The sequence below is a fragment of the Agelaius phoeniceus genome, chromosome 4, assembly GCF_051311805.1.
Source record: "Agelaius phoeniceus isolate bAgePho1 chromosome 4, bAgePho1.hap1, whole genome shotgun sequence".
Classification (NCBI taxonomy): Eukaryota; Metazoa; Chordata; class Aves; order Passeriformes; family Icteridae; genus Agelaius; species Agelaius phoeniceus.
This window is the reverse complement of record NC_135268.1, coordinates 62,489,488-62,501,939: the sequence shown is the minus strand read 5'-3', so window position 1 is coordinate 62,501,939 and position 12,452 is coordinate 62,489,488. Positions and strand designations below refer to the sequence as shown.

The window sequence follows — 12,452 nt, the reverse complement described above, 5'->3', positions numbered from 1 at the left end:
GAACAATTCTGGTTTTGCCTTCATTCCTCAGTGGTAGGACAGGCTGCACGTACTTTGCTTTTGCACTTTTGACTCCAATACATATTTGAGAAAACTATTGCTAGGGGGTTCTGTTAAAATCACCAGAAAGCTCGTAGAATAAATAATACATGCAAGAGAATTGATGTTATGTTGGTCCTTGCTAGAGCATATAGCAGGAGGCCAATTCTGTACTTCAAAAAAAGCTTTATAGCCACCCAAGATGGCTCTTCTTGGAGCATAACCTCTCCTCCCCCAAACTGCAGATGTACTGGAAACACCAATTTGCCTCTTTAGTGTTTGTACTTGTTTCATTAGATTGTAATGGCATGCAGCCTGTTTGCATCAGTGAATTCATCTGTAGTCCTTCAAATCCCTCATTTGTTGCATTTTTTGTGGAGTGCCTGATATTTCTAGTGACTTTGTGTTGAAGCAGCAGTCTAAAATCTGCCTTTTTTCTCTTTCTCCCTCCAGCTGATATTATTTCTACAGTTGAGTTCAACCACACTGGAGAACTGCTGGCTACTGGTGACAAGGGGGGCCGAGTTGTTATATTCCAAAGGGAACCTGAGGTATGTGGGTTACCAATGTCATCCTCAATAGTCTGAAAAATCAGGTTTAAATTTTTAACATGTCTAAAACCTGGATTAATTTTTAACACTTTATTTAATTGAGTTTACTTGTTTATAATCTCAAGATTTATTAAAACAGAGTGTCACCTGTTCAGAGAGGAAGTGAAATAGGGTAGGGATTTTTAACTCGTTAGTTTGCTGTCACAAACGAAAATGCTTCAAAGCCCCCAAAATTCTGATATAAGAAAAAAGAAGATTATTTTTGTTTTACTTCTGCCTTCTTTTAATAGCTTTTTCCTGATAATGGAACCCTATTCTATTTAAAACAATACCTTTACTTACATATTCTGCTTGTAAATTCCATTCATCTGCAGCATTTTGTGTAGAAGCCTTTCCTGAATAGCTGATATTTCTTCAAAAATTCTAATATTAAGCGTTTCAGTACTCACAGGAAATTTCATTCTTGCTGAAACAAATCTGTCAATATCATGTTTTAAATGAGAAATTAAATTAAATTTCCAATATTTTTTATATTTATAAGGTTGCTTATACACCTTTCCTAAGAGATGAAGATATATTGCTGTCATAAACAATGTTTCTGTTGTTCTTATTCCCCATAGAGTAAAAATGAGCCTTACAATCAGGGGGAGTACAATGTTTACAGCACTTTCCAGAGCCATGAACCTGAATTTGATTATTTGAAGAGTTTGGAGATAGAAGAAAAAATAAACAAGATCAAGTGGTTACCACAGCAAAATGCAGCTCATTCACTTCTGTCAACAAATGGTGAGATTGATGAGAGTATGCAGGACATAGCAGTATTTGCAGTATTTGCTCTGTGTGTTTTAGTGCTGATATATATATTTGCTCATTTTAATCTACTGTTTTAGTAATTTCCTCTTTCAGAGTTTACCAAGACTGTCATACTGCCTCTGATATCTGTTGTTTGTGTATTTTATTAATAGAATCATGAGGTTTTTCCAGTTGATTATTCATAGACATTTAAAGAGCTGTCCATTTTTCTATTAATATGCAGTGCTATCCTGAAATAGATCATGTGACAAAGGCAGCACCTTACTCAGCAGCTTGTGTTTCATGAGAAATTTAGAATTTTTTCTGCTGTATTTGTCATAATTTTTATTATTTGTAGATGCGTAGATGAAGGTCGGTGAGAGAGATTAATTTATTTTTCTTTTCATTCATTATCATCAGAATAGTTTATTTCAGCTTTAAAGATGTGCAAAAATCTTAGGAAGACAGAAGGAATAATACTAGGGTATTGATACTGACTCATATTTCTGACATGTCTAAAGCCCATTGATGAAAGAAAGCAGTATTATTACCAAGAGGAGATATTCAGATATGAAATAAGGGGGAAAAACTCAATGTAACCTAACATGAATAGGTGTCATTTAGGAAGCATTTAGACACCCACAAACTTCATTATTGCAGATGATGCATGACACAAAATACCACAAAAATGGTTTTAAATTTTAGATCTAATGGTAATCAGAAAAGAATTTTTTTTGTTCTAGAAGTTTGAGTGTAATTGGAAGTTGCTGATGAGAAATAGGGAAATGTCATCTTTGGGAACTGACACATTAGAAAGGATTGCTTTGCATTAAAATATATTGCTTTAAATAATGTTTACATTCATTCAAGGTAGATGATAATTTTTTAGGATTTTGTAGTTTGTTTTATCTAAAGTTGCCTTTGGCTTTTTGATGTCACTGTTACTTACTCAAAAGGAGACACACCTGTTACCTAGAGGTGATTTATGCTAAATTAATGATTAGTCACCTTGTGAAGTTTATTTCTACTCTTCTCCCTTGGTTAAAATATCCCTCACCCCTTCAGATAACTAAGAACGGCTTCTTCTGAGTGTGTGATACAAAAGCAGATTATTCAAAGTAAACCTCTCCCTTTTCATTTTAAAGTTTGTTTTTAGAAACACAGAGGAATACAGCTGAATCCTCAGTTTTTCAGCTTTTGCAGTTATAGATAATAGATTACTACATGAGTTTTCTGGTTTGTACTGTCATGGGAGGGGAGAAAGGAAGAAATAATCAGTCCTAGTGCTGCTGTGGTTAATCCAGTTTCCACCAACAGTAAGCAAGCCTAGGTCTTGGAAAAATACTTTGGCCTCTGCTTCTCCCCCTTAGTTTTGGAGCATCTCAGCAGATCCCTTCATGGTGGGGAGAACAGAAATGGTTCCACTGGCACAAGCTTTGGATTTTGGCTTTGAACTGCAAAACATTTGCATGTGCCAAGGAGGATTCCAAGCTTCCTGGCACAGCGGGGCTGAAGTCTCAAGATTCACCTCCTGGCATATTCTTAAAGATGGTTTTAGCTTCAGGGTACAGACAGCCCACGTTGAATTATTCACTGTCTCACAGATTAGCTGGGAGAAGCCTTTGACAATATATATCAATTCCATGCCTATAAAAAGGGATAATAATATGTTTCCTAACTTGAAGGCACTACCTGTCACACATGCTCATATTGGACAGATTGTAAAAATATCTTGTGTCTGTTTTTTGTTTACTAAATTCCAAGCCTGCTATTTTAATGCAATTTTTGACATTTTGCTCTCTGATAATTTAGGATCTAATGCATGTTTTTTACAGAAAAATGAGAATTGTGAAACAGCATCCTTTCCATGTGCTCAGGTGGACAGTGCCCACTGAATGTGCTGGAAGGAGCATCCTGCTGTTCAGGAGCATGGGGAGAGAGTCAGTCTAAATCTGACCCTCAGTAAATGAGACTTGGCAGGTCTGCACCTGCCCAAATCTGTCTCTCTCATTCTAAGGAGGACTTTTGTCTGAAGTTTCTGCACAGGTCACTTCCCTCAGAGTCAGTCTTGGTTCCTTTCCAGTTCACGTTATCAGCTAAGCTTTGATTGTGGCATCTTAATTAATGGAGACAGAAGGACACCACCAAGGCTTTCCAATCCCACTGTGGATTTACACTGCTTGCAGTTAGAAAATTTGTAGTTTTCACTGTAAAATGAACTGATTTTGTAGTATAATAGTAACAACTTATTATGATTCATTGGTATCTTCTGTACCAGAATATATTTCATCCACTTGCAGTGTGAGCTACATGAGGTAGATAAGAATTTAAACAGACTATTTCATCTGAGGATTTCAGACTGCTTACCAGACATTAATTAATTTTAAATTCACAACACCCTTGAGACTGAATGCTGAACCTTGCAGAGATGTTTCTATATACAGAAAAAATACATATATCTATTTTTTCTGTTTTGCAAAATATAAGCATACTTAAAACTTCTAAGGAGTATTCAAATTCCAGAAGTAGATAAAGGAGAAGAAACCCAATACATGATAACCTTACCTGCTAATAAAACAGTTTTCACTCAGGAAAGAAGTAGATTTATTAATAGGAATCAAATCTAACAATGGAAAGTTGTTTTTGTTTTTTCTTAGAATTCATTTTACAATTGCTGTATTTATAATTTTTTTACTAGATCAGCAGGGATGCACTATTTACATGTAATAAAATATCCAAGGGCATGACATGACCTGCATATATTTTTAATAATTAATTAACATGATATATGTAATACAAATGAAATTTATTGAATATTTAAAAGGAGATTTTTAGTTGCAGTTTGAACTAACCTCTTGTTCTGTAGATTGACTGTAATTGTATTGTGATTTTTTTTGCTTGCATATTAGCATATCAATATCATTAAGAGATACATAATAGCAAGCAATGAGTAATGGAGGGATTGATTTTGAAACAAAGAAAGTTCAAAGTTAAAAGTTGCTACAGAAATGTAAATCAATTCATGTTTTTCGTATATCCTGTCTTTAAAGTGGTTTGTACAGGCATTTGAAAGTAGTATTTGGCTCAGCCACACTGGGGAAATTATTATGCTCTGCTGTGTACTTGGGGAAAGAAAGGTAAATGAAGAAAGTGGGATGAAATCAGACACGATGCAGGAACTGAGGTTAATAAATCTGTGCTGGCAGCTGAAGGGCAGAAGCTTTGGAAAGACTTTGGCTGCTGCACAAGCAGATGAGTGAAACAACCATTAGAATCTCAGGGACAGATTTTTTTGCAGAAGACTTGGCATTGATTTTTGAGTCTAAGAAGCTTTAGGATTGGCAGGTTAGGAGCACAACCACAGTGGGAGTGGACAATCAGCATTAGGAAATCTGGAGCTTCAGCTTGTACAAAAAAACCCCAAAGACAAATGCAATTTGAAATGTTTAAAAAATGTTTGTTGGTTTCAGAGGCTCTTTGCTAACTGAGAGACATCATTACTCTCTCATCATGTGCTTCACCCATCAGCAGAAAGGAAGAGTCTAGGATTAATACAATTTTCTCCTTACTTCTCTCTCTTGCTATCACAACACATTTCTCTGAGTTTGGTTGGGTTTTTTAATTTTTCCTCAGTTATTTCTCATCTGCTCTCCATTAGGGGGGAGAAATGCCTCGTTTTTTACACAGCCTTTCATTTGCAGGAGCTCCTGATGCTACACCAATGCACCACTGCCCATTCCCACAGTGGGCCAGGAAGGGGTCATTGGTCTGGCTGTGTACTCCATGCTATTCTTGTGCTGTTTATAAGTAACCTAGCAAACTGGCATTAATGCCAAACTGGTTTTAGTATAGAGATTATTTCCTTGCCAAGTCACGTTGATAAACTGAGCTTCAGCAGTGAGCATTGAGTAGCTTGGGTTTGTTCAACCTGCAAACTGCCAGGTTGGATTCATGAGCAGCATGTATTCTACATGCTCCACACAGTCTGTCAGGTGCCAGGAGCCCCTGACTTGGAGTGAAGATCTGGGATGTCCTTTATGAATCATTTGTCTGTGGGCAGCATTTTCTGGATGTGCAGAATGAAGTGACCCAGATTATTTCAGCACAGGACTTGTCTAAACCATGGTGTAAAATCTTCTTTAAGGAATATATTGTGAAAGGTGAGTGACTGCATTCAGAATTCTTATGCTGACAGTTGCTTGTCTTTTCTTCTAAAGATAAAACAATCAAATTGTGGAAAATTACTGAAAGAGATAAGAGACCGGAGGGGTACAACTTAAAAGATGAAGAAGGAAAGCTTAAAGATCTTTCTACAGTAACATCACTGCAGGTAAGCTTCTGTCCATGTCCAAAATTCAGTTGTTTCTATATGAAAAAGGTAGTGCTAAGTCAGGAAAAGATTTAAATATGTACCTAATGCTATTTATATGATAACACTAACTAAAGCTTTAGCTGACTGCTAACTGTATTGAATCTGCCACATATTTGCAAGTCACAAATGCTTTAAGATACACTGACCAAAATAAGTATTTTTGAGAGTTCATGCTGATAAAATTCTCTTATTGTGACTTAACATACTTTCATAAAAGGTTCTTTAACCTTTTGTGCTGGAAGCATTTTACTTGTAATTAATTTTGAACAGGGTTCCTGCCACGTTCAGAGCAACTGAGTTAAAGACAGTACACCAAATTTCAGTTTAATCTTTTTTTCGGTTTTATAAAATAATTATTTTAAGAGTGTGATTTGCAGTAGTCTGTGCTCTGATAAACCTGAGATTCTACATTGCTGAAAAGATGCAATCATGGAACTTGTATAAGCATATGTGATCATAGAATTATTCAGTTTAGAAAAGACTGTTGAGATCAAGTCCAACCAGGAACCCAGCACTGCCATACTCAATAAACCATGTCTCCAGGTGCCCCTTCCATGCATCTTTTACATACCTCCAGGTGTGCTGACTCAGCCACTTCCCTGGGCAGCCCCTTCCAGTGCTTGACAAAAATTTCAGTGAACAAATCTTTCCTAATATCCAATTATAATATAATACCCAGTATAATCCAGTTATAATATAATAACCTTCCCAGTAAAACTTTAAGCCATTTCCTTTTCTCCTGTCACTTGTTTCTTGGAGAGGAGACCCATTATCCACATGTTAATGTAGATTTTTGCTCTCAGACTTTTTTGGCTGAATTCACTCCAGGTGTTTTGTCAAAGGAAGTGGCTAAAGGTTGGAACCGGAAGGCTGTATTGTATAAACACTAGTATGTCTTTATTATTGAAAACAAAACAACCAAACAAGTCTGTTGGGAAAAAAAAAGCTTCCAAAATGTAAATATGACTACATTAATGGAATATTTATCTGTTCTGTATGATTAGGCTAACAAAACTATTCCAGATTGCTTATAGTCTGAGAATTCTCTGAGAATTCAGCATCCTCTTGAGGGGAAGAGGAGGGGCAGGCCCTGATCTCTTCTCTGGGGTGGCAGTGACAGGACCCCAGGGAATTGCATGAAGTTGTGTCAAGGGAGGTTTAGGTTGGATATTAGAAAAAGATTCTTCACCCAAAGGGTGGTTGGGCACTGGAACAGCTCCCCAAAAAAGTGATCACAGCACCAAGCCTGGCAGAGTTCAAGAAACATTTGGACTCTGCTCTCAGGCACATGGTGTGACTCTTGGGGATGGTGCTGTTCAGGGAGTTGAACTCTGTGATCCTTGTGAGTCCCTTTCAACTTGACATATTCTGTGATTCTGTAATTCAAAGGTTGAGTTTTGTTTTGTTCCTTTAGTAGAAAATGAAACTCAAATGTTTCAAACTCTATGTTCCTCTTTTAGACCACCTTGTGGGTTGATGTATGATTGTTTCTGATGCATGTTCAAAAACATGGAATAGTCCCAGTCATGGACCACAGCTTTACAGTGTTTAATGCTTTATTGATAGGGAATAAATTGAGTGTCCACTTATTGAAGCATGACTTTGAAGTGACACACAGAGAAGTAACAAGGGCACATTGACAAGTGATGATCTGTGATATTGGCTTTTCAGGGGTACATGAGTATGTACAGTATATCATGTTGGCTTTGTTTTGCAAGCCTTTATTTATTATGTTTCTCTGAGATTACAGCCTTTTCACTGCATGAGTATTTTGAAAGACAAACATCAAGTAGCAAAACAAATAGAGTTAAGTGATTCACAGCTAAGGGCAAACCCTTTAGCAAAAGCAAAATATGAGTGCTTCACTGCTTGCCAGAGCCTCCTGCACATGTGGGGCAGTAGCTCCTGCAGCGGGACTGAGCTGTTCTGCGGCAGCTGGCAGTCCCTCCCTTCCCACAGTTCAGGCTTTCCATCACTCTGCCTGCCTCTGGTCTCCCCCTTCTTCCTTTACAAGCAAGGCCTTGCCCAGCAGTTAATCCATGGGGAAGTTCAGCTTGTGCACACTGTCAAAAAATCTTATAATATTGCAGTCTTTGAATACTTTCTCTATATTGGAATTCTCATCATCCTAGCAAAACAGTATTTCAAGTCTTACTCTCTTTCTTGTTTGTGTTTTGTTTTTTTTTTTTTTTTTGGCAGGTGCCTGTATTGAAACCCATGGATTTGATGGTAGAAGTCACTCCCAGGAGAATCTTTGCTAATGGTCACACCTATCATGTCAACTCAATATCTGTCAACAGTGACTGTGAGACGTACATGTCAGCGGATGATCTCAGGATTAACCTCTGGCATTTAGCCATCACAGATAGGAGCTTCAGTATCCTTCATTCTGATTCCTTGCTCAGTGTTCGTGTTATTAGTGGGCTTAAGAGGACTATTTTAAAATATTTTTCTGCAGGTTTTAAAATATACCTTTACTTAGCAGAATCCTTGCAGTATTTGTTACAGCAAATGCTGAGATATTGTAAAAGTCAGCTAAGAGATTGAAAAAATCAGGGAATTTTATATAAAAAATAATTGTGTTGGTCAAAGACATTTAAATAAGAAGCAGATGCTAGCTGAATGGTAACTATCCACCTGACTAGAATACTCTGTACTGTCGTATCCTGAAGACATTTCATGCTGAGATACTGCACCTTGTTTTGCTGCAAGGTCAGTCCTTATCCTGTCCCTGCCCCCCATTCTCCATCATTCTGCTTCCCACAGCCCTAATGCCCGAGATGCACAGTTTGGGGGGTAGGCTCAGCTGTTTTGTGTGAGTTGTGTCTGTGATTAATGCAGGCATTGATGTTTCAAGTGCTGTGTTATCCTGAAAGCTCCGTTGTGGACTCATTCTGGCCTTCTGTGAGGCTGCCCCTTGCACTACAACTGGGTGGCTTGGAGGGGGAGCAAAAGAGAATGTAGCCAAGAAAAGTGATTCTTTATGTTTTGCAGAACATAAATAGACTGGTAAGAAGAAAAATAGGTTATGGGGCCAGGTCAGAATGTTGTATTCCTTTGGCATGTCTTTTTGAGTGTATCAAAAAGAAGCTGGAAGAATATGTCTCTGTGGGTTCATTTGAGGGACTACTGGATGTCAAAGTGAAGTTGCCCTTTTGGGGTAGATTTCCTCAGAGAAGGCACCAGTGTAATGGGATGTTCTCCCTGTCTCTGGTGGTTGTATTTCTTCCTTTGTGGGCCAGGTCATCTTTGAAATTTAACCCGTACTTTGCTAATGTCACAGGAAACATGATCTTTAAATCAAACAGCGCTTAATGTCCTTAAAGAATTACCTTTGCAGGGTCAAGTGACAGGTGCCCTTACCCTGGGGATTGTATATCTGAATATCTCCTCAATTTGTTTTCAAACTCATACTGTTTTTCTGTCATTCACCTGTGTAGATTAAGCAAGCTTAATAGGTTCCCTCTTTAATATGACTGTTTATTTAGAACAATTTATATGTAGTACTTCAAAGCCCGGCTATGTCTGCCTTGATATCCAAGCAACTGTACTTCCACTCTTTAGTAAGACAGATCATAATGATTTAATTTGATTATTTTCCAGCACAGCTATTTGGAGTAGCAGTGTGGCTCTGACAGTGCCCTCCTCACAGCAGCTTCACCCTCCAGACTTCTCTCTGTCCTGGACACTTTTCCATGTGACTCTGCTGTGTGTCCTCCTCTTCCAAGGCAGAGCAGTGGGTCAGACCAAGCACAGTAACCTCTGTATCCCTGTGTGTGATCACCAGATCACATTCCAGAGTGCTTATGCAAAACAAAGCTTTGCCTTTGGCAAGTCCTTTTGTTGTATTAAAGCTATTTAATAATCTATGGATTGTCAAGACAAATGTTCCTGAAAAGTTCTGAAAACCAAGTAAATAGTTGTTATTATAGTTCATGAGGACAACATGAATTTTTAGTGTCGTTTGCCACACTAAGAGCTTACTGACAGAAATATCAGCAGTGAATGAATAGCTGTGGGGACTTTGTTTCAAGCATTAGCTCACTCCTGTGGTTGAGTATGTACTGATAAAATGTCTTTGAAGGTTTCTGATTGATTCATTGATTTAGGTCTTAAAACATGATAAAGTTTATAATGACACACTCATTTTTCTGAGTATATTCTAAGAATGATCATGAGCGGGAAATTAAGAGTGTGTCTTTGAGTTTTAGGATAGGAAAATTTTCCTGTGTCTGAGACAGGGGCTTTGGGATACTTGGATTTCTGTCTTGGATTGGGATACAGATATTGCTGCTTCTTTTGCACTTGAATGAAAATCTGTGAGGACTGTGCTGAGAGAGTTAAAGCAGTGACAGCAGATAACACAAGGCAATGGGATAATAATTTCTTGGGGCAAAATGTTCCTGCTGAGGTGCCCATGGTGGCAGCAGGTTTGTTTTTGTGGCTGGATACTTGAATGTATTCAGGAGAGTAGGCTGAGTTACAGAGCCTGTACCCACACTGTTTCAGACAGTATAAGCTGTACCTGTCTGTACTCAGTTGTCAAAACCAGGTCATCAGGCAGATTACTTTTACCTAATTCTTTGATAAACAGAAATTTTGACATGGGTATTCCAAGAGAAGGTGGCATAGTTACAGAATATTACTTATATTGGGGAATTGACTGGGAGGCCATGATAACTGAAAGAAGGGGATGAGTAAGTTAAACTTCCATCAGTCTCCTGACGGGGATCTTTTTGTCCATACAAAACCCTGTACATCTTGTAAAATTGCAGGGATGTGTTTTTCCCTGGATAACATCTGTCCCTGAAACTGAATTTCTGTCCAACAGAAAAACAACTTATATAAAAATCTCCTGGAAGTGGATGAGTTTCTGGTAAAATCAGTGGGTGTGCCAGTTACAAGTAAGACGAGACATATTAAGGTGGAAAAATTCTGCCAAACAAACAGTGTAAATTATAAATGAATGTTGCTGGGCTTGGTGCCTTCTGTAACACATTTAGAGGGATAGGCAGGAGGAGGCTGAAGCTGCTTTAAAAATGCTTCTTTCACATCTTTTTACTGAATGCAAATGGGAAATGAAGCATCTTGCTATTTTACATTCAAGGCTTGATTCCTTGAAATGCATGTTTAAAACAATAAATAGAAAACATTTTGTTTTGAAGTGGATTTTGTTAATAAGGGATCTGGCAGGGATGAGTATTTGTCTTTCAATTTTCCCTCAGAGGCAGCCCTGCTACATATAATGACCTCCAATCTGTTTACCCAAGAGGCTGGTTGTGACAATGACACAAACAACAAATACAGTGGTAGAGTTTCTGGACATTCACTTAATGTCTGAACATCTTTACAAACTGCATGAGAAATGCTGGAGAAAGACTGAATCAGCAGCAGTATGTTTAGGTATTTTACAAGTGAAATACTTTGCCCTGTGGAATTTAATTTGAGAACAGTTTGGCTATAACCATTGTTTTAGCAGTTTTACAAATCACTGATAATTTTTTATTTCTTTGAAAATACAGAACAATGGAGATCTTAAAGTAATTCTCTTTCTGTAGTCTTTGGGAAAATATTTTAAATCAGCTTTGCAGAATTTGACCAGAATGTTTACCTTAGGTAAAGCCTTAGACAGATAAAATACAACTAGTGCTTCTCTGGTTTGCTTTTGTATTAGTGTAATCACTAACTGGGGTGAAAAGCAGACGAGTGAGTTTATTCTGTGCCTATGTAAATTTAATGAGGAGTATGCAAGACTTCTGTACATTGCTTCCCACTTGCAAACAGGTCTGCTCAGTATTGTTTGGGCAGGAGGAGGCAAGGGAGAGGAGGAGGTGAGAGAAAAGGAAGGGGGAAGGTTAGCCTGGTAAATAATTGCACATACTAGGATTTTCTTCAGTAAAATCTTTCATGTGTTTGGTTGTGTTATGGAGAGTGATTCAGTGACCTTAATTATGGGTGATATTCTGCACTGGAAAAGAAGTAAGGTAAGGGTTGCTGTATTTGTTAATGTTTGGTCTGAAATGGTTCAGCAGTGCTGCCCATAGCTTAAGTCTTTAGATAATCATCTTGGGTGAAATGAATGAGAAAAAGGGACTGCCAGGAGCATACTGATAAGGCTTACTTGCCATTAGCAGCAATCTTTGGACTATCTAGCTGCACTAAATATTCTTTATGAGAATGTATTTGGATTGCTCACAGAACTATGTAGCTCATAGCACTTGAACTCCCTTCATTTCCTGGTAGCACACTATTTCACTCTAGAGGCTGTCATGGCATTGCTATGGAAACAACATTGCTGTTTCCAGCATGTGCTCATCTTGAGACTCATCTTGACTAAAATACTCATTTCTCAGTCAGATCAATATAGTCCAGGGTTATCCTGTTTTAATAAAAAATTCCTTCTTCTGTGTCCCAAAAGGGTTAAGCTAATTAGCAAATCACCATAGGGCCTTCTTACAGTCTAATGTATTCTGGTATTTGAGGCATATCTTGGATAGTCAGTTTGTTAGGCACCATATCTTGGGAAAATGAATTTACTTAAGAAGTAAACAACAGGAAAAAAATAGAAAAACCCAACATAACATGGTACATTGATGGAGACCAAGTTTTTGGCAGCCCACTGTGCATTTGAATGTAGTGCATGTATAGGGCAAATACAGAGCTCTGGGAGCAGCCTAGGCTGGGGGAAGTAACCAGCC

General features: G+C 37.9%; 1 protein-coding gene across 6 annotated transcripts in view; it reads left to right on the top strand.

Annotated features, from left to right (window-relative positions):
- The window catches only part of PPP2R2C (protein phosphatase 2 regulatory subunit Bgamma), a 190,111-nt gene that overhangs the window by 134,210 nt on the left and 43,449 nt on the right, over positions 1-12,452 (top strand). For all 6 annotated transcript variants that reach the window (XM_077177735.1, XM_054633351.2, XM_054633349.2 and 3 more), the window contains 4 exons: positions 493-590; positions 1,211-1,376; positions 5,600-5,712; positions 7,954-8,131. In XM_077177735.1, coding sequence (XP_077033850.1) covers positions 493-590; positions 1,211-1,376; positions 5,600-5,712; positions 7,954-8,131 — 555 coding nt within the window. The remainder of the gene's footprint in view (positions 1-492; positions 591-1,210; positions 1,377-5,599; positions 5,713-7,953; positions 8,132-12,452) is intronic.